Genomic DNA, 25,400 nt, shown 5'->3' on the forward strand with positions numbered 1-25,400 from the left:
ATTTTGCAGTTCAATTATATATAAAATATAAAACATAATTATATATGTCTCTGAACTTCTCTGTGATTATTTACTTTAGCTGCTTTCCAGTTAGAAATACTGCATAGTAAAAATACCAAATGTAAGAGTTTTTCTCCCTTAATATTTGCCAAACAGATGGCAGTTTCTTCAGAGCCCTCCAAAGGCGTTTTATTTTTTATTATATAATCAAATCCCCAACTGAAACTTTAATTTAAAAAAAGAATTCTTCCTATCATCAGTATAGAATTTGAGGGATAGACCTCTCCACCAACCTTCCACCACTGCATATCAGCAAAAATGACTGTCTTTTGAAACTAGTTTGGAATTTCTTTTTGGAATGATTATTCTATCACCTTAACATGAATTAGGATAGATACAATCTTTTATTTTTAGATTCTTTCTAACCTAGTAAGAACAATAAACAGAAAGTCACTAGTATTAGAAGAATATTAATAAGAAATTGATACTTTATAATTAATAGAATTTTAAACAAAGCAATGCTTTTACGAAGTTACTTACAGTCAGTGAAGTATATATATGCTGCTTTGTATTTGTTCTCTGATTTACTTGCAAAATCACATAAGAAACAGTCTACAGACTTAAAAAAGGATAGATGTTAATATACATTTTATCAAATACTAATTTAAATGTTAGCTTCTGAAATTAATAGGATTATTTTACTTCAATGATAAAATAAAACCTTAATTGTCTAAAGGCTTAATTTATAAACTGATTTTTAAGACACTATATTGCCTAGCCAATAATAGCTAGAAACGTGTTAAGTAGTAAGGTAATATGTATAAAAAGAGCGCTATGTGGCAATGAAAAGACCTGTGAATGATCAAGTGACTGGGAAGCTGAAGCAACAAAGACGACAAAATACTGGAAGGCAACAACAGATCAAGGAACTGAGAAGGCAGTGAACATACAGAAAATATTATCCACATGGATAATGAAACCACCAAGACTACAACTGTAGAAGTGTTGAGACTGACAGTGAGCTAGGAGCTAAAACTGTCAATGCATTAGAATGAAAGACCTAGAGGCTCGTAGATAACTGTAAGGAAGAGGGATAGCAGGTAATACAGTCTGCTAATACATGCCTCAATGCTGGTAGTTTTAAAGATACTACCTGGAAGCAAAACGGACTGGAAGCAAAAATGAAGACCAGAAAATCTGATTATCTCTCCTCCATCTGTTCCTTTTTCTCCTTCTGGAACCCCTAAAACTGTATTTCATTTAGATCTCATAGATCTGTCCTATAAGCTCTTATCCTTCTTCCCATGGTTTCCATCACTTTGATTTTTGCTTTGAAATATTCCATTTTGATCTTCCAGGATATTAATTCAAATTTCAATAGTTATTATTCTGTTTAATTAAGCAGTTAATCACACTTCTGAGCTTCAGAAAGTTTTTTTATGTTCTATACACTAGACTCTCATTTTACGTACTATTTTTCTGTTCAGGTACTCATTCTTCTCTCCAAGCACCTATATTTTGCAATATGTGCATCTTCTTCATTCTTGGTGAACTTCCTCTGTCCAGCAGCTTGACCCACTTTCATGTGTGGTTGCTTTACTTTGTCAACTCACTGGAGGCTTAATTAGGTTTAGTTGTTGGAGTACCCTAATTAGAGGCAGCTCAACAAGAGGAGGAAGGCAAAGAGGTTTCTCCTACTGAGGGCTGCAGGTACAAGCAAACCAACTACGAGGGCTTTTCTGAAGCACCCAAGTGACTTTTCCCTAAGGTTCCCAGATCTTTTATAGCCAAATTCTTCCTGAAATTTGTCATTTAATGATCCCTGCTGGGAACTCTCTCGGATGCTGGCTTCCAGGTGCTTGTCCAGCCCCTAAGGAAGGAAGTTTTACACCAGGTTTCTCTGCCAGTGCACACAGAGCCCAAGACCTCACTTGCACCCAGAGGCCTGTAGGACCCACAGATAACTGACTCGGGACAGGAAGAGAAACGAGTTGGTTGTGGTAGAAAAGAGTCACATTCGGTACAACTGTCTCTGAGTCCTTTGCTCCTTTACTGAGTGTACAATTTTGTATCCTGCTTTTGCCATTTAACATTAAAAATGAACATTTACTTAGATCATTATAAGTTCCTAGAAACGTCATTTTCTATCATTTTTCTTGATGGACACACAGTCTTTCATCTCATTATCTATTAATGCTAACAATTTAATTGGATTTATTTATTGCTAAGAATTTAATTTGACCATTTCTTTATTTCTCTACAATAAACTCCAAGGTAGAGAATGTTTTAAAGTTCTTGATAAAAAATGACAAATTATTTTCCAAAAATGCTTTGAGTTTATACTCTGTGCCACTAGCAGTATATAGTGGTTTCTGTTCCACTGTCCACTGATAGCTCACAATGAGATATATATGTATATACAAATATATACACACATTTATACACACGCTTTTAAAAAAAAATCCCTCTGCCAATTTAGTAGGTGAAAAATGGTGCTTTTTAACTTGTAGTTTTTTCAATTATGAATTTTATCTTATGGAATTATATCATAGATAGATAGAAAATGTAATTAAAACTCACCAGTAGCCACTATGTTGAAACTAAATAGTGTGAATATTTTTTTTTCCCTACTGTCTGCAGGAGTTAGAAGAAATGAAACTGGAATGCCAAGTTAATATTCTAGATGGGAATAAGCGAAAGAATGTGTTGGAAAATGTATTCTCAGATGCTGTGCTGAATAAAGGATTCTGATACTTATTTGGCTCTAAAAGTTTGGCTTTAAGTATGAGTTAGATTATGGTTAGATTATGAACTACCTTTGACATTAAAAAAATATGCATATATACATACATACATGAGTGTATACACATACATATGTATGCTATAGGGAAGGCACTAAGATAAATAAAGGATTATTGAAGACTACTTCTTTTATACATTTCCATCCTTCCCGAAATTATGGTTGAATAGGAACTATATGAGTAACAAATTATTCAAAAAGACTCTATCATTTTATACAATTAAATTCTGCTTTCATATGAGGGAGAAAGGAATTCATTCACTTATCTATTTTCATTGACAAGCATGCAAATGAAACAATTTTCGAACCCAAAAAACCTTTCCTAAGCAAACTATTTTCTGGCACTATTTTTCTAATAAAGAATACTTTACTACTGAATTTTCTATGAAAAAATCATGTCAATGACGAAAATACTGAAGAAGATATTTTTTAGAGATTCAAAATACTCACCTTTGACGTTGGAGAGATAAAATAAAGAGCTTTCATTTGTCTGACAGGTTCTCGATTCTTACAAATATTCTCCACAACTAAACACAAAAAATCAAATTATACAACCCAATATTTATACACTTGAAACAGTTTTTAAATAAACTTTACTTCTTAAAACAAAAGGGAAACATGTTTACATATTGTAGGTGTAACATTTTCCTGTCTTTATTTATAGATTAGGAAATCCTGAAAATGTGTTTTCTCTAAGGCTAGACTTCTCTAAGTCCTCATCATGAGAAAAAAAAGATAAAGCAGTTATTTTATAGTTAGGTCTATCAGCATAAGCAATGAACATGCTATGAAGCAAGAAAATATATGAGAAATTAAAATATGTATTTCTTTTAAAAATATTCTACTATAGTAATGGCAAATATGATAACAGATACCAGGCAAAGCACTTTACATGAATTGGCTGTTAAACCTTGTAATAACCCCGTAAGTATTTTACAAATAAGGAAACTAAGACTTAGAGAAGTCAGGAAGCATGTTCAAACTACACAGATAGAAAGCAGAACAGGCAGAACTGCAACCTATATCTGTCTGTCTTCAGAGCCCAAGTGTTTAACTACTATTACTTAAATAAATTATCAACTATTATTTAAAACCATTCATTAATACTTACAAGCTTTTTTCAACAAAAGTATCACAATATACTCAATTGTAATTTTATTACTGATATAAAACAAATTACCTAACATAAAACAAAGTGAATTTAAAGCTAGTAAACTCTAAATTGTTAAATTAACTATTAAAGTTATATTTTTAAGAAAAACTAATTCAAAGTATAACCTACAAATCAAGAGAATCATCTTTCAAGACTCATGTTGGCAAAGGACCTAGAAAGAATTAAAAACATTAATCTGACATGCAAGGGAGGCTACTGTTGGACTTCTCTTTTAAATATGGTGATTCATTTTCTCATTCCTAAATCTATATTAGTATAGATTTATCATAGCTTCTGTTAAATAGATAGAAATTAGATTTCCAAGGAAATTATTTAATTTTATTTTTATCTCCATTCCCATCTTTAAAACATTAAGGTTAACTGTGTGTTAACTTTAACTGCTTACTACTAGAAATGAAAGGTCTTACAGTCCTCTTTAGGCTATACATACTATATCATGCTTGGTGAACAATGTACATGTTAAAACATGAAAAACTGTGATATGATTTTGAACACAGACTGAAAATATTCTGAAATGTCTGATTATCAATAGCAGAAAGTTACACTTCTTCAATTCACTGAAAAGTGGGCATCTACTAAATGATAATAAAAAGAAAGGTTTTTTTAAAGCCACAATGAGATATCACCTCACACCAGTTAGGATGGTCAACATCCAAAAGACAAACAACAACAAATGTTGGCAAGGATGGGGAGAAAGGGGAACCCTCCTACACTGCTGGTGGGAATGTAAATTAGTTCAACCATTGTGGAAAGCAGTATGGAGGTTCCTCAAAAAACTCAAAATAGAAATTTCATTTGACCCAGGAATTCCACTCCTAGGAATTTACCCTAAGAATGCAGCAGCCCAGTTTGAAAAAGACATATGCACTCCTATGTTTACCGCAGAACTATTTACAATAGCCAAGAAATGCAAGCAACCTAAGTGTCCATCAGTAGAGGAATGGATAAAGAAGAGGTGGTACATATGCACAATGGAATATTATTCAGCCATAAGAAGAAAAGAAATCCTATCATTTGCAACAACATGGATGGAACTAGAGGGTATTATGCTCAGTGAAATAAGCCAGTTGGAGAAAGACAAGTATCAAATGATTTCACTTATCTGTGGAGTATAAGAACAAAGAAAAAACTGAAGGAACAAAACAGCAGCAGACTCACAGAACCCAAGAATGGACTAACAGTTACCAAAGGGAAAGGGACTGGGGAGGGTGGGTAGGAAGAGAGGGATAAGGGGGAAAATGGGGCATTATGATTAGCACACATAATGTAGGTGGGGGGACACAGGAAAGGCAGTATATACAGAGAAGACAAGTAATGATTTTATAGCATCTTACCTCACTGATGGACAGTGACTATAATGGGGTATATGGGGGGACTTGATAATGGAGGATCTAGTAATCATAATGTTGTTCAAGTAATTGTACATTAATGATATCAAAATAAAAATATTAAAAAATAAAAAAGAAAGGTTTTTATGATTATTCCTATAATAGTGACAAAGGAATAATCTAATTCCCAGGCTATTCTTTAAAGGTTTTTACTTGACTTTATTTACTCTCCACTGAAGTAACATCATATGTGCACTTTTTTCTCACCAATTTTTTAAAATGTTCCAAGGCACTGCTGCCTATTTGAATGACAGAAAGTCATTCCTGAATGAAAGAAAGTCTGATCACTGAATGTTCCAATGCCAAGTCTAATTAATAGAGGGATTCTTGGGAGAGTTTATGTGGAACGCAAAAGGACTATGACAAGCTCAAGTTAGTAGATATGATTATAATTAAACCAGAGTAAACCTAGGTAACCATGGAGGATACTGAGATAAAGGAATGTGCTTCCAGACTATCAGTCCTATTAAATGTTTCTTTAAAAAGGCTTTCTGTGGTCAAGTAAGTTTAGAAAATTGAATACTATACCTGTACCCAAGAGATCGCTATATACTAGCATTTAAAAAACTCCAAAATGTCCTAAAGAAACCTATTCAGTTTGGTTAAGTTTCCCACAGAATCCTTTTCTTGAAAAGTATCTATCAACTGAACACACAGTAAGAAACATCAACAAAAATTCAATGAAACATCATTACAGAGCAAAATGGTTCTGCAGTTTCATAATGCTTTCACATATATTATTCATGGTTCTCACTCTAAATGCACATCAGAATGACCTCTGAGAACAAAACATTTAAGTGATTTTATCAATAATACTTACCCAGTAATAGAAATATCAAGGTTCTAATCATCTAGTTTCTAGTTTAGTACTTTTTCCACTGAAGGTCATAAAGACCACAAACTAAATGCAAGAATAATCGGTTATTTTACATATAAATATCAAAATATTACAAAAATGTTTAGATAATCCTCCCATTATACACACTGCTCAGGCTTTCTTGAAAATAATGAGTGAACTTTTGAACCTCAAAAGTTAGGAGTGATAGAGGGTACATATACCACATTAGGATCCAAAACATAAAAAAATTACATTTGACTTTGAGTCTCAGTTTCCTCATTACAAGTGGGGATATTTAGTATCTGTTAATGGTTGTTACGAAGATCAAAATTAAACAACTAAGTAAAGGATGATGAGTTAAAGATGGTATGAATATGAATGTAACAAGATACTGGTATTTTCCCTGTAAGGTAAGAGATTAAAATCTCATTATAATACAATCCTGTGTTGTGGAAGATAACTGTGGCAACATTTTTTTCATAACCCAACACTACAGCTGATTTAAACTTTTAAATAATTGCTTCATTTCTATGGAAACCTACAAAACCAGTATTAACAGTTGTAAATGTGTACAAAAGTTGACTTTATGACATAAATCTTACTAACCATTTAAGGCAATACATGAAAACCATAAGCATTAATCAAACCATAAGCATTACACAGAGGTAAAACTAATTTATCAACATACAAAGCTATTTAATAAATGTGTAAGAATAAAAAATTCGAGAACAAACTCAACTTGGTTGGGCACTTAATTATGTATCCCAAATGATAAAATAAACAACAAAAAAAAACCCCGCCAGACTTAAAGATGTTATTCCAAAGATTGACAGAGAAAAGAAAAATGCCCAGTGTAATTACTGCAGCTAGAGTTATTTAAAAAAATTACCCCCTCAGAAACACAATTACTAACTAAAATTTATTAATACTTCAAACTTTCCCAAACACAGTAAAAAAAGCTTTCATAATCAGTAGTGGTGACACTTACCAGTTATACCCTCTGCTAGAAGATCAGTCATTTTGCAGCATGATGCCAAGAGCTTAGTGGTAAATTCATCTAAAAGCATTATCTTACAAGAACATAAATTAAGAAATAGTATAAGAATTTGATTGCAGAGAATTCACAAAAGAAAGAATTTAATCCATTAAACCTATTCAAATTTACATTTTATAACATAAAGTTAAAATACTGGAACAGTAGGCAAAATTACCTCAATTCATCTTTTAACTTGAATGATCCAGAGATCATTTTCCCTCTCTCTCTATATATGGTATTATATATGAGTAAGCAAATAGAAATATTTCCATTTTGAAGCAGAGAACTTGCTCATTTTAAATATATCTTATGTTTAATTCAAATTTTCTTAAAATTATAAAATGCCACTTGTACAATAATCATTGTTGCAGGCACTGTTCTAAGCATTTTACATGGATTCATTTAATGTTTCAACCACCTTGTGAGGTCCTAACACCCATTTTATTGACAAGGCAACAGAGGCACAGAGAAGCAAGCAATTTGCCCAAGAAACCACAGTTGTAAGTGGTGAAACTAGGATTTGAAAAGAAGCAGCATGGTTCCAGACACCATACTCTTACAGAAGTATAGTAAGAACAATATAGTGAAGTCCTCAATATAAGGGCAAAATATGCAAATTCTACCTTCCATTCGCCTTCTTTCTTACAGTCATCAAACACTGTTGTTTTTATCTCTGGAAAAGAAAAAAAAAGAATTATTTAGGACTCTTACTCAACAGTTAGAAATGCAATAGATTAACTTCTCAAAAGGTCCAAGATGACTGGGGAAATATCCAACATGAAAATCTGCTAAGCTACATAAAAAGAATGTATGCCTGTTAAATGCTAAGTAAAAATCCAATTTTCTTTAATACTTAACATATATGGTACATTTAAACTGTAATATTTTTGAGCTTTTCAGAATAAGAGTATTACAAAAAAGGTTAATATAGTTAAGTATACAAATATATCTGGAAAATATTTCTGAAAGTATCTGATTTGGTTTTTCCTATTCTACTTAGATCCCAAGAAAACAAGTGAAAACAAAAAAAACGACTGGAAAATCCCTAACTAGATCCCAATGCTAGATTGTATCTGAAAATGAAAACTGGGTAAGAACTTTTCTTCTGGGTTTACAATATTATAATTTTCAACAATATAAATCACAACATTAGGATACAAATACACAGTTTTGTTTTATAATCAATAAATATTAATATGTTCCTTGCAACGATTTTCAAAGTTTAATCAAAATCTATTTTTTAAATTATTTACTGATTCATAAAAACCTTTTTTCTTATGTACTAAGTAATGCACATAGGCAATTCAAACAAGTATCTTTTCTTCTACTTTATAAAGACAATTGCCCATATTTAATGTTTTATTAATTCCAATTAATTTTGAAAACTGTAGTAATATGCAGAATATAATAATAAATGGAAATAAAATGGAAATTACATCAACCATTCTGTCTTTTATTAATTCTTGGTAATGAGATGTTTATATAATTCAAGTTTTTCTGTTTCTTAGATTATATTTGTTTTAAGTGAATGCTTTTAGAAATTTATCACTGAGTTTTTAGCACCATGCTAAAAATTGACATGTTCAAGTAGAGGGTATATTTAATAAGGGTTATACTAATATTCATCATAATAATTGTGATCTGGATGGTTTTATGGTAACTAGGAAAGTTTGAAAGTGTTAAATATTAGTTAAGGTGCTTATATGTATTTGCTAGGAAGTTTATAATGTTAAATGAGAAACATGGCAAAAGCCTGATCTGTTTACCCATTATTTAAGCCTAAAGCGCTGGTTTCTGGGGTACTCTACTGGCAAAAATGAGTATTTTCTCTGGCAGAACTCAGACACCCAAATATTATGCGACTTCCCTTTCGAAGTTTGCTTTATTCCTAATACCCCAAGAAATGAAAATCAAGGACATCTGGCTTATTTTCATAGGATTCTCTTAAGAAATGCTCACAGAATTGATGATTGGAATTGGAGAATTCCAATTGGAGAATAGGATGAACTCACAACATTAGTCTTTAAAACCTTAGAAACATGGCACTGCCCTATATGATAGAAACTAGTTACATGTGGCTCCTGAGCACTGACATGTGGCTAGCCTAAACAGGGATGTCCTGCAAGTAAAAACACACACCAGATTTCAATGACTTAGTACCAAAAAAAGGAATGTTAAGTATCATTAGTTTTTATATTGATTACATGTTGAAATGATAACATTTTGGAAATACTGGGTTAAACAAAATATATTATTAAAATAAATTTTACCTGTTTTTCTTATTAAAAATGTAGCTACTAGAAAATTTTAAATTACATACAGGTACACCTGTGTGTAATTTTACTGTGCTGTGTCTTATGCTTGTTTTACTGCACTTTGCACATATGCATTTTTACAAATTGAAGGTTTGTGGCAATCCTGAGTTGAGCAAATCTATCATCACCATTTTTCCAACAGCATTTGCTCACTTCATGTCTTTGTGTCACATTTTGATAATTCTCACAATATTTCAAAATTTTTTTGTTATTATATTTGTTATGGTGACCTGTGATCAGTGATCTCTGATGTTACTATTATTATTTTGGGGCGCCATGAACCACACCCATTTAAGGTGGCCAACTTAATTGGATAAATGTGTTCTGACTGCTTCACTGACTGACCAATCCCTTTCTCCCACTTACTGGGCCTCCCTGCTCCCTGAGACACAACAATATTGAAATTTAGCCAATTAATAACCCTACAATGGCCTCTAAATGTTCAAGTGAAAGGAAGAGTCTCAAATCTCTCGATTTAAATCAAGATTTAGAAATGATTAAGCTTAGTGAGGAGTGCATATCAAAAGCCAAGACAGGCTGAAAGCTAGGTCTCCTTTCCAAATGGTCACCTAAGCTGTGAATGCAAAGAAAAAGTTCGTGAAGGAAATTATAAGTGCTATTCCAATGAATACACAAATGTTAAGAAGGTGAAACAGCAAATCACAGATTAAAGATGGCAACATGAGAGGTGAGACAGAGGCTTCCTCCTAAAACCACATATAATACAAAAATATAATTAATACTACTAATCCTGAAAGAGCAACCAGAAAGAGGGCTTCACCAAATTGCATACACCTGGAGAAAAGAATAAACCTCAAGGAGCAGGGTAACGTATTAAAGCTGTGGCCCAGTGGGACCCAAGCCTTTCCCCCACCCCAGCTCACCAGCAGGAGGAATAGAAACAGAGCGGGGAAGGAGTGGAGGCCTGGGACTGCTGAATACCTAACTCCGGAGATCTGCTCTAGGAGCACAAACCTAGATTTCATGGTGCTTTCATGGTACTCTCGTGATTAGGGGGTTGGAAAGGTAAGACAGGCAGAATTCCTGGAGAGACTGAGATTCCAGTTGCTTGTAGAAAGCAGGGATCCATATATGGCCACTCTGGGGCAAAAGAAAGGCGGGCAGTCTGAGAGACTTCCTTACAGCAAGAGGGCTGCCAAAGGGGCAAGGACTACACAGAGCTTACTGCTCAGGAGAAACGACAGGTAGACAAAATTATCCAAGTACACTCTGCCCAGAGGTTGGGAGCTGTCTTGATTTTCAGGTGCTCCAGCTCCCTGGCTGGCTACACAGCTTGAAGTATCCCCTCTGTGATATGCAGCCTACTGCGCCTTTCTCCCAGCCAACCACACCTGGTTCGCAAACCAGGAAACCCTACCCTTGCATTAGGCCAGCCAGAGGGAAGCCCCATCTACAGTAACTACAAACTGTAGTTGTAGCAAAGCACAGAGGCTTATACCTGTGTGCTAGGCCCACTGGTTCTGGCAGTGGAGGCAGGCATAGCAGCCGGGAAGCAGGAAACAGCTCTTTCCTCCCCCCTGGCACCAATACAGCTCCCCTGCAACCCCCAACATTGCTTCAGGAGCTGAGCAGCTCCAGAGACTAGAGCTTCTGGGCACTAGAGGGCTCCATACACAAATATGAGACGCTAAAGAAACCTAGTTCAAAGTAAAATTATGAAGACAACACCTGAGAAATATTCAAATGAAATCAACCTCATGAATCTTCCTGAAAGGGATTTCAAAGTAAAAATCATTAACAGAAAAATATTCAAGAACTCAGGAATGAATTCTGGTCAGAGATCCCTCCAATTGATGAAGAGCAAAATGGAGGGTATTAAAAGCAGATTAGATATGGTGGAAGAGATGATAAATGAACTAGAAATTAGAGAAGAAGAAAACAATGAAGCTGAGGCACAGAGAGAAAAAAGGATCCCTAAGATTGAAAGAATATTGAGAGAACTGTATGACTAATCCAAATGGAACAATATTCACATTATAGGGGTGCCAGAAGAAGAAGACAGAGAAAAAGGGATAGAAAGTGTCTTTGAGGAGGTAATTGCTGAAAACTTCCCCAATCTGGGGATGGAGATAGTCTGTCAGGCCATGAAGGTGCACAGATCTTCCAACACAAGGAACCCAAGGAAGACAACACCAAGACATATAATAATTAAAATGGCAAAGATCAAGGATAAAGACAGACTGTTATTAAAAGCCAGAGAGAGAAATAAGATCATATACAAAAGGAAAGCCCATCAGGCTATCATCAGACTTCTCAGCAGAAACCTTACAGGCCAGAAGGGAGTGGCATGATGTATTTAATGCAATGAAGCAGAAGGGCCTCAAACAAACAATACTTTATCAGGCAAGATTATCATTTAAATATGAAGGAGGGATTAAACAATTCCCAGACAAGCAAAAGTTGAGGGAATTTGCCTCCCACAAATCACCTCTACAGTGTATTTTGGAGAGACTGCTATAGATAGAAGCGTTCCTAAGGTTTAATAGCTGTCACCAGAGGTAATAAAACCACAGTAAAGAAAGTAGAACAGCTAATTACTATGCAAATGCGAAATTAAATCAACTATCACCAAAGTCAATCAAAGGATAGACAAAGAGCACAGAATATGATAACTAATACATCAAGAATGCAGGAGGAAGAAAAAGGAGGAGAAAAAAAGAACGTCAAGATTGTGTTTGTAACAGCATATTAAGTTAGTAAGTTAGATTCTTAGATAGTAAGGAAGTTAATCTTGAATCTTTGCTAACCATGAATCTAAGGGCTGCAATGTCAGTAAGTACATACCTATCGATAATCACCCCAAATGTAAATGGACTGAATGCACCAATCAAAAGACACCAAGTCACTGAATGGATAAAAAAACAAGACCCATCTATATACTGCTTACAAGAGACTCACGTCAAACCCAAAGACATACACAGACTAAAAGTGAAGGGATGGAAAAGGTATCTCGTGAACTAATAGAGAGAAAAAAGCAGTAGTTCCAGTAGTTGTATCAGACAAAATAGACTTCAAAACAAAGAAAGTCACAAGAGATAAAGAAGGACATTATGTAATGATAAAAGGATCAATCCAACAAGATGATATAACCATTATAAATATTTATGCGCCCAACACAGGAAGACCAACATATGTGAAACAAATACTAACAGAATTAAAGGACGAAATAGAATGCAATGCATTCATTTTAGGAGACTTCAACACTCCACTCACTCCAAAGGATAGATCAACCAGAAAAAAAATTAGTAAGGACACAGAGGCACTGAACAACACATTAGAACAGATGGACCTAACAGACATCTACAGAACTCTACACCCAAAAGCAGCAGAATACACATTCTTCTCAAGTGCACATGGAACATTTTCAAGAATACATCATATGCTAGGCCACAAAAAGAGCCTCAGTAAATTCAAAAAGACTGAAATTGTACCAACCAGTTTCAAAGACTACAAAGTTATGAAACTAGAAATAAATTATGCAAAGAAAATGAAAACTCCCATAAACACATGGAGGCTTCACAACATGCTCCTAAATAATCAATGGACCAATGACCAAATTAAAATAGAGATCAAGCAATATATGGAAACAAATGAGAATACAAAGCCCCCAACTTTTGTGGGACGTGGCGAAAGCAGTTTTAAGAGGAAAGTATATAGCAACCCAGGCATATTTAAAGAAGGAAGACCAATCCCAATTGAATAGTGTAAAGTCACAATTATTGAAATTAGAAAAAGAAGAACGAATGAGGCCTAAAGTCAGCAGAAGGAGGGAAATAATAAAGATCAGAGAATAAATAAAATTGAGAAGAATAAAACAACAGAAAGAATCAGAGAAACGAAGAGCTGGTTCTTTGAGAAAATAAACAAAACAGATAAGCCTCTACCTAGACTTATTAAGAGAAAAAGAGAATCAACACACATCAACAGAATCAGAAACAAGAAAGGAAAAATCACGACAGACACCACAGAAATATTAAGAATTATTACAGAATACTATGAAAACCTATATGCTAACAAGCTGGAAAACCTAGAAGAAATGGACAACTTCCTAGAAAAATACAACCTTCGAAGACTGACCAAAGAAGAAACAGAAAATCTAAACAGATCAATTACCAGCAACGAAATTGAAGCGGTAATCAAAAACTACCCAAGAGCAAAAGCCCTGGGCCAGATGAATTTACATCAGAATTTTATCAGACATACAGAGAAGACATAACACCCATTCTCCTTAAAGTTTTTCAAAAAATAGAAGAGGAGGGAATACTCCCAAACTCATTCTATGAAGCCAGCATCACCCTAATACCAAAACCAGGCAAAGACCCACGAAAAAAGAAAATTACAGACCAATATCCCTGACAAACATAGTTGCAAAAATACTCAACAAAATATTAGCAAACCGAATTCAAAAATACATCAAGAGGATCATACACCATGACCAAGTGGGATTCATCTCAGGGATGCAAGGATGGTACAAAATTTGAAAATCCATCAACAGGAGGTGGAGCCAAGATGGCGGCATGAGTAGAGTAGCGGAAATCTCCTCCCAAAACCAAATATATTTTTGAAAATACAACAAAGAACTCTTCCTAAAAGAGAGACCAGAAGACACAGGACAACATCCAGACCACATCCACACCTGCGAGAACCCAGCGCCTCGTGAAGGGGGTAAGATACAAGCCCCGGCCCAGTAGGACCCAAGCACCCCACACCCCAGCTCCAGGTGGGAGGAGAGGAGTCGGAGCGGGAAGGGAGAGGGAGCCCAGGACTGCTAAATAGCCAGCCCTAGCCATCCACACCAGAGCGCAGACACAGTGCATGCATGGGGTCCTGGATAATAGGGAAACAGGATAGTAAGGCCTGTAAGCGGGTCCCCGCGGCCGGCGCTCTGGGACAAAGAAAAGCGAGTGCTTTTTGGAAGTCTTAAAGGGACAGGGACCCCACTGCTGGACTGAAGTGTCCTGGGACAATTCAGTCTAGCAGCAAGGAATCTGGGGAACTCTGGGCACTCTAAACCCCTGGGGAGCAGGGAGCACGGAGGCCCCTCACAGAGATAAATAACCTCCCAGCCGTTCCCCCTTCAACGTGGCTCCACCATACAGGAGCAGCAGCCCGAGGCAGGGCACGCTCAGTGCAACAGCAGAGATAAACTCCATGGCGGCTAGGCAAGAATCAGAAGCCCCGTCTGCATGCAGCTGCCCATCACAAGCCACTAGAGGTCGCTGATCTCCCGGAGAGGAAGGCCACAAACCAACAAGAAGGGAAGTTCTTCCAGCCGTTACTCGTACCAGCTCTGCAAACTATCTCTATCGCCATGAAAAGGCAAAATTTCAGGCAGACAAAGATAACAGAGACAACACCTGTGAAGGAGACAAACCTAAACAGTCTTCCTGAAAAAGAATTCAAAATTAAAATCATAAACATGCTGACGGAGATGGAGAGAAATATACAAGAGCTAAGGGATAAAGTCCGGAGGGAGATTACAGATGCCCAGAAAGAGATTACAGAAGTGAAACAAACTCTGGAAGGATTTGTGAGCAGAATGAATAAGATGCAAGAGCCCACTGATGGAATAGAAACCAGAGAACAGGAACACATAGAAGCTGACATAGAGAGAGATAAAAGGATCTCCAGGAATGAAACAATATTAAGAGAACTGTGTGACCAATCCAATAGGAACAATATCCATATTATAGAGGTACCAGACGAAGAAGAGGGAAAAAGGGATAGAAAGCGTCTTTGAAGAAATAATTGCTGAAAACTTCCCCAAACTGGGGGAGGAAATAATCAAACAGACCACGGAAATACACAGAACTCCCAACAGAAAGGACCCAAGGAGGACAACACCAAGACACATAACAATTAAAATGGCAAAGGTCAAGGACAAGGACAGAGTTTTAAAGGCAGCTAGAGAGAAAAAGGTCATCTATAAAGGAAAACACATCAGGCTATCATCAGACTTCTCAACAGAAACCTTACAGGCCAGAAGAGAATGGTATGATATATTTAATGAATGAAACAGAAGGGCCTTGAACCAAGGATACTGTATCTAGCATGATTATCATTTAAATATGAAGGAGGGATTAAACAATTCTCAGACAAGCAAAAGTAGAGGAATTTGCCTCCCACAAACCACCTCTACACGGTATTTTAGAGAGACTTTTCTAGATGGGAGCACTCCTAAAACTAAACAGATGTCACCAGAGAAAATAAAATCACACCAAAGAAAGCAGACCAACCAAATACTAACTAAAGACAAAAAATAAAATCAACTACCCACTAAAAGCAGTTAAAGGAAACACGAAAGAGCACAGAATAAAACAACCAACATATAAAGAATGGAGGAGGATGAATAAGAAGGGAGAGAAGAGAAAAATCTCCAGACTGTGTATATAACAGCTCAATAAGCGAGCTAAGTTAGGCAGTAAGATACTAAAGAAGCTAACCTTGAACCTTTGGTGACCACGAATCTAAAGCCTGCAATGGCAAAAAGTACGTATCTTTCAATAGTCACCCTAAATGTAAATGGACTGAATGCACCAATCAAAAGACACAGAGTAACAGAATGGATAAAAAAGCAAGGCCCATCTATATGCTGCTTACAAGAAATTCACCTCAAACCCAAAGACATGCACACACAAAAAGTCAAGAGATGGAAAAACATACTTCAGGAAAACAAAAGAAAGATGAAAGCAGGGGTTGCAGTACTAGTATCAGACAAAATAGACTTCAAAACAAAGAAAGTAACAAGAGATAAAAAAGGACATTACATAATGATAAAGGGCTCAGTCCAACAAGACGACATAACCATTCTAAATATATATGCATTCAACACAGGAGCACCAGCATATGTGAAACAAATACTAACAGAACTAAAGGGGGAAATAGAATGCAATGCATTCATTTCAGGAGACTTCAACATGCCACTCACCCCAAAGGATAGATCCACTGGGCAGAAAATAAGTAAGAACATGGAGGCACTGAACAACACACTAGAACAGATGGACCTAATAGACATCTATAGAACTCTACATCCAAAAGCAACAGGATATACATTCTTCTCAAGTGCACATGGAACATTCTCCAGAATAGACCACATACTAGCCCACAAAAACAGCCTCAGTAAATTCCAAAAGATTGAAATTCTACCAACCAACTTTCCAGACCACAAAGGTATAAAACTAGAAATAAATTCTACAAAGAAAACAAAAAGGCTCACAAACACATGGAGGCTTAACAACATGCTCCTAAATAACCAATGGATCAACGAACAAATTAAAACAGAGATCAAGGAATATATGGAAACAAATGACAACAACAACACAAAGCCCCAACTTCTGTGGGACGCAGCAAAAGCAGTCTTAAGAGGAAAGTATATAGTGATCCAGGCACACTTAAAGAAGGAAGAACAATCCCTAATGAATAGTCTAACATCACAATTATCGAAACAGGAAAAAGAAGAACAAATGCGGCCTAAAATCAGCAGAAGGAGGGACATAATAAAGATCAGGGAAGAAATAAACAAAATTGAGAAGAATAAAACAATAGCAAAAATCAACGAAACCAAGAGCTGGTTCTTTGAGAAAATAAACAAAATAGATAAGACTCTAGACAAACTTATTAAGAGAAAAAGAGAATCAACACAAATCAACAGAATCAGAAATGAGAATGGAAAAATCACAACATACCCTACAGAAATACAAAGAATTATTAAAGATTACTATGAAAACCTATATGCCAACAAGCTGGAAAAAATAGAAGAAATGGACAACTTCCTAGAAAAATACAAACTTCCAAGACTGACCAAGGAAGAAACACAAAAGTTAAACAAACCAATTACGAGCAAAGAAATTGAAATGGTAATCAAAAAACTACCCAAGAAGAAAACCCCTGGGCCAGACGGATTTACCTCAGAATTTTATCAGACACACAGAGAAGACATAATACCCATTTACCTTAAAGTTTTCCAAAAAATACAAGAGGAGGGAATACTCCCAACCTCATTCTATGAAGCCAACATCATCCTAATACCAAAACCAGGCAAAGACCCCACCAAAAAAGAAAATTACAGACCAATATCCCTGATGAACGTAGATGCAAAAATACTCAATAAAATATTAGCAAACCGAAATCAAAAATATATCGAAAGAATCATACACCATGACCAAGTGGGATTCATCCCAGGGATGCAAGGATGGTACAACATTTGAAAATCCATCAACATCATCCACCACATCAACAAAAAGAAAGACAAAAACCACATGATCATCTCCATAGATGCTGAAATAGCATTTGACAAAATTCAACATCCATTCATGATAAAAACTCTCAGCAAAAATGGGTATAGAGGGCAAGTATCTCAACATAATAAAGGCCATATATGATAAACCCACAGCCAGCATTATACTGAATAGTGAGAAGCTGAAAGCATTTCCTCTGAGATCGGGAACCACACAGGGATGCCCACTCTCCCCACTGTTATTTAACATAGTACTGGAGGTCCTAGCCATGGCAATCAGACAAAACAAAGAAATACAAAGAATCCAGATTAGTAAATAAGAAGTTAAACTGTCACTATTTGCAGATGATATGATACTGTACATAAAAAACCCTAAAGACTCCACTCCAAAACTACTAGAACTGATATCAGAATACAGCAAAGTTGCAGGATACAAAATTAACACACAAAATCTGTAGCTTTCCTATACACTAACAATGAAGCAACAGAAAGAGAAATCAGGAAAACAATTCCATTCACCATTGCATCAAAAAGAATAAAATATCTAGGAATAAACCTAACCAAAGAAGTGAAAGACTTATACTCTGAAAACTACACGTCACTCTTAAGAGAAATTAAAGGGGACACTAATAAATGGACACTCATCCCACACTCATGGCTAGGAAGAATTAATATCGTCAAAATGGCCATCCTGCCCAAAGCAATATACAGATTTGATGCAATCCCTATCAAATTACCAGCAACAATCTTCAATGAATTGGAACAAACAATTCAAAAATTCATATGGAAACACCAAAGACCCCGAATAGCCAAAGTAATCCTGAAAAAGAAGAATAAAGTAGGGCGGATCTCACTCCCCAACTTCAAGCTCTACTACAAAGCCATAGTAATCAAGACAATTTGGTACTGGCACAAGAACAGAGCCACAGACCAGTGAAACAGATTAGAGACTCCAGAAATTAACCCAAACATATATGGTCAATTAATATTTGATAAAGGAGCCATGGAAATACAATGGCAAAATGACAGTCTCTTTAACAGGTGGTGCTGGCAAAACAAGACAGCTACATGTAGGAGAATGAAACTGGACCATTGTCTAACCCCATATACAAAGGTAAACTCAAAATGGATCAAAGACCTGAATGTAAGTCATGAAACCATTAAACTCTTGGAAAAAAACATAGGCAAAAACCTCTTAGACATAAACATGAGTGATCTCTTCTTGAACATATCTCCCCGGGCAAGGAAAACAACAGCAAAAATGAGCAAGTGGGACTACATTAAGCTGAAAAGCTTCTGTAAAGTGAAGGACACCATCAATAGAACAAAAAGGAACCCTACAGTATGGGAGAATATATTTGAAAATGACAGATCCAATAAAGGCTTGACGTCCAGAATATATAAAGAGCTCACACGCCTCAACAAACAAAAAACAAATAACCCAATTAAAAAATGGGCAGAGGAACTGAACAGTTCTCTAAAAAAGAAATACAGATGGCCAAGAGACACAAGAAAAGATGCTCCACATCGCTAATCATCAGAGAAATGCAAATTAAAACTACAATGAGGTATCACCTCACACCAGTAAGGATAGCTGCCATCCAAAAGACAAACAACAACAAATGTTGGCGAGGCTGTGGAGAAAGGGGCACCCTCCTACACTGCTGGTGAGAATGTAAATTAGTTCAACCATTGAGGAAAGCAGTTTGGAGGTTCATCAAAATGCTCAAAACAGACCTACCATTTGACCCAGGAATTCCACTCCTAGGAATTTACCCTAAGAACGCAGCAATCAAGTTTGAGAAAGACAGATGCACCCCTATGTTTATCGCAGCACTATTTACAATAGCCAAGAATTGGAAGCAACCTAAATGTCCATCGGTAGATGAATGGATAAAGAAGATGTGGTACATATACACAATGGAATACTACTCAGCCATAAGAAGAGGGGAAATCCTACCATTTGCAGCAACATGGATGGAGCTGGAGAGTATTATGCTCAGTGAAATAGCCAAGTGGTGAAAGAGAAATACCAAAAGATTTCACTCATCTGAGGAGTATAAGAACAAAGGAAAAACTGAAGGAACAAAACAGCAGCAGAATTACAGAACCCAAAAATGGACTAACAGGTCCAAAGGGAAAGGAACTGGGGAGGAAGGGTGGGCAGGGAGGGATAAGGGGGGGGAAGAAGAAGGGGGGTATTAAGATTAGCATGCATGGGGGGGAGGGAGAAAGGGGAGGGAGGGCTATACAACACAAAGAGGACAAGTAGTGATTCTACAACATTTTGCTATGCTGATGGACAGTAACCGTAATGTGGTTTTTAGGGGGGACCTGATATAGGGAGAGCATAGTAAACATAGTATTCTTCATGTAAGTGTAGATTAAAGACTAAAAAAAAAAAAAAAAGAAAGAAAGAAAAGGGGGATTACTCCTTGATAGGATAAAACTATTGGTAAATCAAAGATTAACACATGCTTTAAATATCCTTAATGTTGATCACTTAAAGGGTGTCAGATGATCAGCTATGGAGGTACTCTTTTCTGATAATATTCCTTTCTCTTAATAAAAAAAAAAAAGAAAGCAGCTCCTGTGTGCTGACCTCCAATGAGTTCTACACAGTGGTATAGAGGGCATGTCAAAGTGTGGGCAAAGGGTCTGTTTGTTTCTATGCAGAAGATTAAGGCCTAGCTTGGCTACCCAGAAAACGAACTAAGATACGAAATGAGGAGGTGCTTCCAGCATCAGCACTCTCTGGAGGCCTCGTGCCGGGGGATGATCATCAAAAAGCCTCCACAGGGATCCGGCGATGCTGCGGTTGTGGCTGCGTCCACCCCACCGTTTCCTGGACTTGCCGTAGGAATGAGGAGGGAGATGTCTAGGCTGGCATGTGCATACAGTGAGACAACGAATTTGACCGGATCTGTACTGTTGGAACTCAACCAGGAGTTGGGAGGGGTGCAAGTTGTAGTGCTCCAAAATCTTACGACTATAGACTATCTACGGTTAAAAGAACATATGGGATGTGAACTGATCCCAGAAATGGGTTGCTTTAATTTGTCTGATTTCTCTCAGACTGTTCAAGTACAGTTGGACAATATCCATCATATCATAGACAAATTTTTACAAATGCCTAGGGTGCCTAAATGGTTTTCTTGGCTTCACTGGAGATGGTTGGTAATTATACATTTGCTTTGTTTATGTCACCGTATTACTATTATGTGAATATGTGTGCGCAAGTTAGTTAGTAGTTTAAAACCTATACATGCTTAAGGTACTCTACAAGAAGATATGTCAAAGAAATAATCAATCTTCCCATGTTTTCTTCCATAAGCTACCTCTATAGCTTTTCTTCTTCCTTCCTAATTACAACCCTTAAATAGAATTCGTGCCTCATATCGAATTTACCAAGTATCATAATTCCTCCAAGTGGTAAAGATACCTCGAGAAAAGTGCTGGGCATAGAAGCCACAGGGCATAAATCTGCAAAGAAGTAAAAAAGCTAACCTTTTCAAACAATATGGCTTCTCTCTCACTTACCAACTTTACATTTCCCTGTATGGCCCTGGAAGATGACTGGTTAGCCAGAGACGGGTAAGATTCCTCAAGGGAGGAACAGCCTAAGACAGGCACAGTCGCAGGGGGGCCATCAGGTGAGAAGTCGGGGAACAACAGTGGTGAAGCTTAGAACCTCACCCCCCCCCCCTGTTTTGAGAGAAAGCTTCTGCATCCATGGATGTTTTATTGCCCTTGTCTAGCTCGGATTAGCACATAGTCTACTGGCACACACCTGATCATCTACAACTGCTCTCTTACAACACTAAACTATGTTTTCTAACTTTATCTTGCATCTACCTACCACTTCAGCATTTTATGAAAAATAAAAATAATAATAATAATAAAGGGAGAAATGTGGGATCCACATATAAATCAAGTAAAAAAATCAAATGAATATTCATATTTGACCTGATTGTTTATAGTTCATAATGCGTGATCAAAACCGAAAGTTTCTGTGATGAATGCCCTTGTACTGTTCACCATGTAAGAACTTATTCACTATGTAAGAATTCGTTCACCATATAAGAACTTGTTCGTTATGCTTCAAAAGATTGGAGACTGATGAGAATTAGGCTTGAGATGGATTAATGATTGTGCATTGAGCACTGACCCCCCTATACAGAATTTTATTGTTGTTAACCATTTGATCAATAAATATGAGAGATGCCCTCTCAAAAAAAAAAAAACACTCAGCAAAATGGGTATAGAGGGCAAGTACCTCAACATAATAAAGGCCATATATGATAAACCCACAGCCAACATTATATTGAACAGCGAGAAGCTGAAAGCTTTTCCTCTGAGATCGGGAACCACACAGGATGCCCACTCTCCCCACTGTTATTTAACATAGTACTGGAGGTCCTAGCCACAGCAATCAGACAAAACAAAGAAATACAAGGAACCCAGATTGGTAAAGAAGAAGTTAAACTGTCACTATTTGCAGATGACATGACATTGTACACAAAAAACCTTAAAGACTCCACTCCAAAACTACTAGAAGTGATATCGGAATACAGCAACGTTGCAAGATACAAAATTAACACACAGAAATCTGTAGCTTTCCTATACACTAACAATGAAACAATAGAAAGAGAAATCAGGAAAACAACTCCATTCACAATTGCATCAAAAAAATAAAATACCTAGGAATAAACCTAACCAATGAAGTGAAAGACCTATACCCTGAAAACTACAAGACACTCTTAAGAGAAATTAAAGGGGACACTAACAAATGAAAACTCATCCCATGCTCTTGGCTAGGAAGAATTAATATCGTCAAAATGGCCATCCTGCCCAAAGCAATATACAGATTTGATGCAATCCCTATCAAATTACCAGCAACATTTTTTCAACAAACTGGAACGAAATTCAAACATTCATATGGAAACACCAAAGACCCAGGATAGCCAAAGCAATCCTGAGAAAGAAGAATAAAGTGGGGGGACCTCCCTCCCCAATTTTAAGCTCTACTACAAAGCCATAGTAATCAAGACAATTTGGTACTGGCACAAGAACAGAGCCACAGACCAGTGAAACAGATTAGAGACTCCAGAAATTAACCCAAACATATATGGTCAATTAATATTTGATAAAGGAGCCATGGACATACAATGGCAAAATGACAGTCTCTTTAACACATGGTGCTGGCAAAACTGGACAGCTACATGTAAGAGAATGAAACTGGACCATTGTCTAACCCCATATACAAAAGTAAATTTGAAATGGATCAAAGACCTGAATGTAAGTCATAAACCATAAAACTATTAGAAGAAAACATAGGCAAAAATCTCTTAGACATAAACATGAGTGACCTCTTCTTGAACATATCTCCCCAGGCAAGGATAACAAAAGCAAAAATGAACAAGTGGGACTATATTAAGCTGAAAAGCTTCTGTACAACAAAAGACACCATCAATAGAACAAAAAGGTACCCTACAGTATGGGAGAATGTATTTGTAAATGACATAACCGATAAAGGCCTGACATCCAAAATATATAAAGGGCTCACATACCTCAAAAAACAAAAAACAAATAATCCAATTAAAAAATGGGCAGAAGAACTGAACAGTTTTCCAAAAAAGAAATTCAGATGGCCAACAGACACATGAAAAGATGCTCCACATTGCTAATTATCCGAGAAATGGAAATTAAAACCACAATGAGACCATCACCTCACACCAGTAAGGATGGCTACCATCCAAAAGACAAACAACAACAAATGTTGGTGATGTTGTGGAGAAAGGGGAACCCTCCTACACTGCTGGTGGGAATGTAAATTAGTTCAACCATTGTGGAAAGCAGTATGGAGTTTCCTCAAAATGCTCAAAATAGACTTACCATTTGACCCAGGAATTCCACTCCTAGGAATTTACCCCAAGAATGCAGCACTCCAGTTTGAAAAAGACATATGCACTCCTATGTTTATCACAGCACTATTTACAATCGCCAAGAAATGGAAGCAACCTAAGTGTCCATCAGTAGATGAATGGATAAAGAAGATGTGGTACATATAGACAATGGAATATTACTCAGCCATAAGAAGAAAACCAATCCTACCATTTGCAACAACATGGATGGAGCTAGAGGGTATTATGCTCAGTGAAATAAGCCATATGAAGAAAGAGAAATACCAAATGATTTCACTCATCTGTGGAGTATAAGAACAAAGGAAAAACTGAAGGAACAAAACAGCAGTGGAATCACAGAACCCAAGAATGGACTAACAGGTACCAAACAGAAAGGGACTGGGGAGGATGGGTGGGTAGGGTGGGATAAGGAGGGGGAAGAAGAAAGGGGGTATTATTATTAGCATGCATAATGTGGGGGGTGGGAGAAAGGGGAGGGCTGTGCAACACAGAGAAGACAAGTAGTGATTCTACAACATTTTGCTATGCTGATGGACAGTGACTGTAATGGGGTTTGTGGGGCGGACTTGGTATAGGGGAGAGCCTAGTAAACATAATATTCTTCATGTAATTGTAGATTAATGGTAACAAAAAAAAAGAGAAAGAGAAGGGGGATTACTCCCTGATAGGATAAAACTAACTGCAAATCAACGATTAATGCATGCTTTAAATATCCCTAATTTTGGTCTTTTACAGGGTGTCATATGATCAGCTATGGAAGTACATTTTTCTGATAATATTCCTTTCTCTTAAAAAAAAAAAATGCAGTTCCTGTGTGGTGATCTCCAATATGTTCTTCACAATAGTATAAAGGTCATATCAAAGTGTGGGCAAAGGGTTTGTTTGTGTTTATACAGAGGATCAAAGCCTAATTTGGCTACCCAGAAAATGAATTAAGCTACGATATGAAGAAGAACTTTCAACATCAACATCCTCTGGAAGAGTCATTCCAGAAGATGATCATCAAAAAACTTCAACAAAGATCCTGGCGCTGTTGCAGTTGTAGCTGCATTCATCCCACTGGTTCCTGGACTTGCCATTGGAATGAAGAAGGAGATATCTAAGTTGGCCTGTGCATACAGTAAAACAACAAATTTGACTGGATCTATACTGTCGGAACTCAACCAAGAATTAGGAGTAGTGCAAGTTGCAGCGCTCCAAAATCGTGCGACTATAGACTACTGTTAAAAGAACATATGGGATGTGAACTGTTCCCAGGAATGTGCTGTTTTAATTTGTCTGATTTTTCTCAAAATATTCAAATTTGGTTAGACAATATCCATCATATCCCTAAGTTTTCACAAATGCCTAGGGTACCTAACTGGTGTTCTTGGTTTCACTGGATATGGCTGGTAATTGTAGGTCTGCTTTTGTTATGTAGCTGTATTCCTATTATGTTAATGTGTGTATGCAATTTAATTAGTAGTCTAAAACCTACACATGCTTATGTTACTCTACAAGAAGATATGTCAAAGAAATAATCAATCTTCCCATGTTTTCTTCCATCTGCTACTTCTATAGCTTTTCTTCTTCCTTCCTAATTACAACCCTTTAGTAGAATTTGTGCCTCATATAGAAAATTACCGAGTATCGTAATTCTTCCAAGTGGTAAAGATACCTCAAGACAAA

At 36.5% G+C, this 25,400-nt stretch overlaps 1 protein-coding gene across 2 annotated transcripts in view; it reads right to left on the minus strand.

Moving 5' to 3' along the window:
* The window catches only part of STXBP3 (syntaxin binding protein 3), a 97,374-nt gene that overhangs the window by 53,650 nt on the left and 18,324 nt on the right, over positions 1 to 25,400 (minus strand). For both annotated transcript variants that reach the window (XM_073228395.1, XM_037001586.2), the window contains exons 2-5: positions 7,860 to 7,909; positions 7,189 to 7,270; positions 3,251 to 3,327; positions 541 to 619 (exon numbers count right to left, since the gene is read on the minus strand). In XM_073228395.1, the coding sequence (XP_073084496.1) occupies positions 541 to 619; positions 3,251 to 3,327; positions 7,189 to 7,270; positions 7,860 to 7,909 (288 nt within the window). The remainder of the gene's footprint in view (positions 1 to 540; positions 620 to 3,250; positions 3,328 to 7,188; positions 7,271 to 7,859; positions 7,910 to 25,400) is intronic.

This window comes from Manis javanica, unplaced genomic scaffold, assembly GCF_040802235.1.
Source record: "Manis javanica isolate MJ-LG unplaced genomic scaffold, MJ_LKY HiC_scaffold_35, whole genome shotgun sequence".
NCBI lineage: Eukaryota > Metazoa > Chordata > Mammalia > Pholidota > Manidae > Manis > Manis javanica.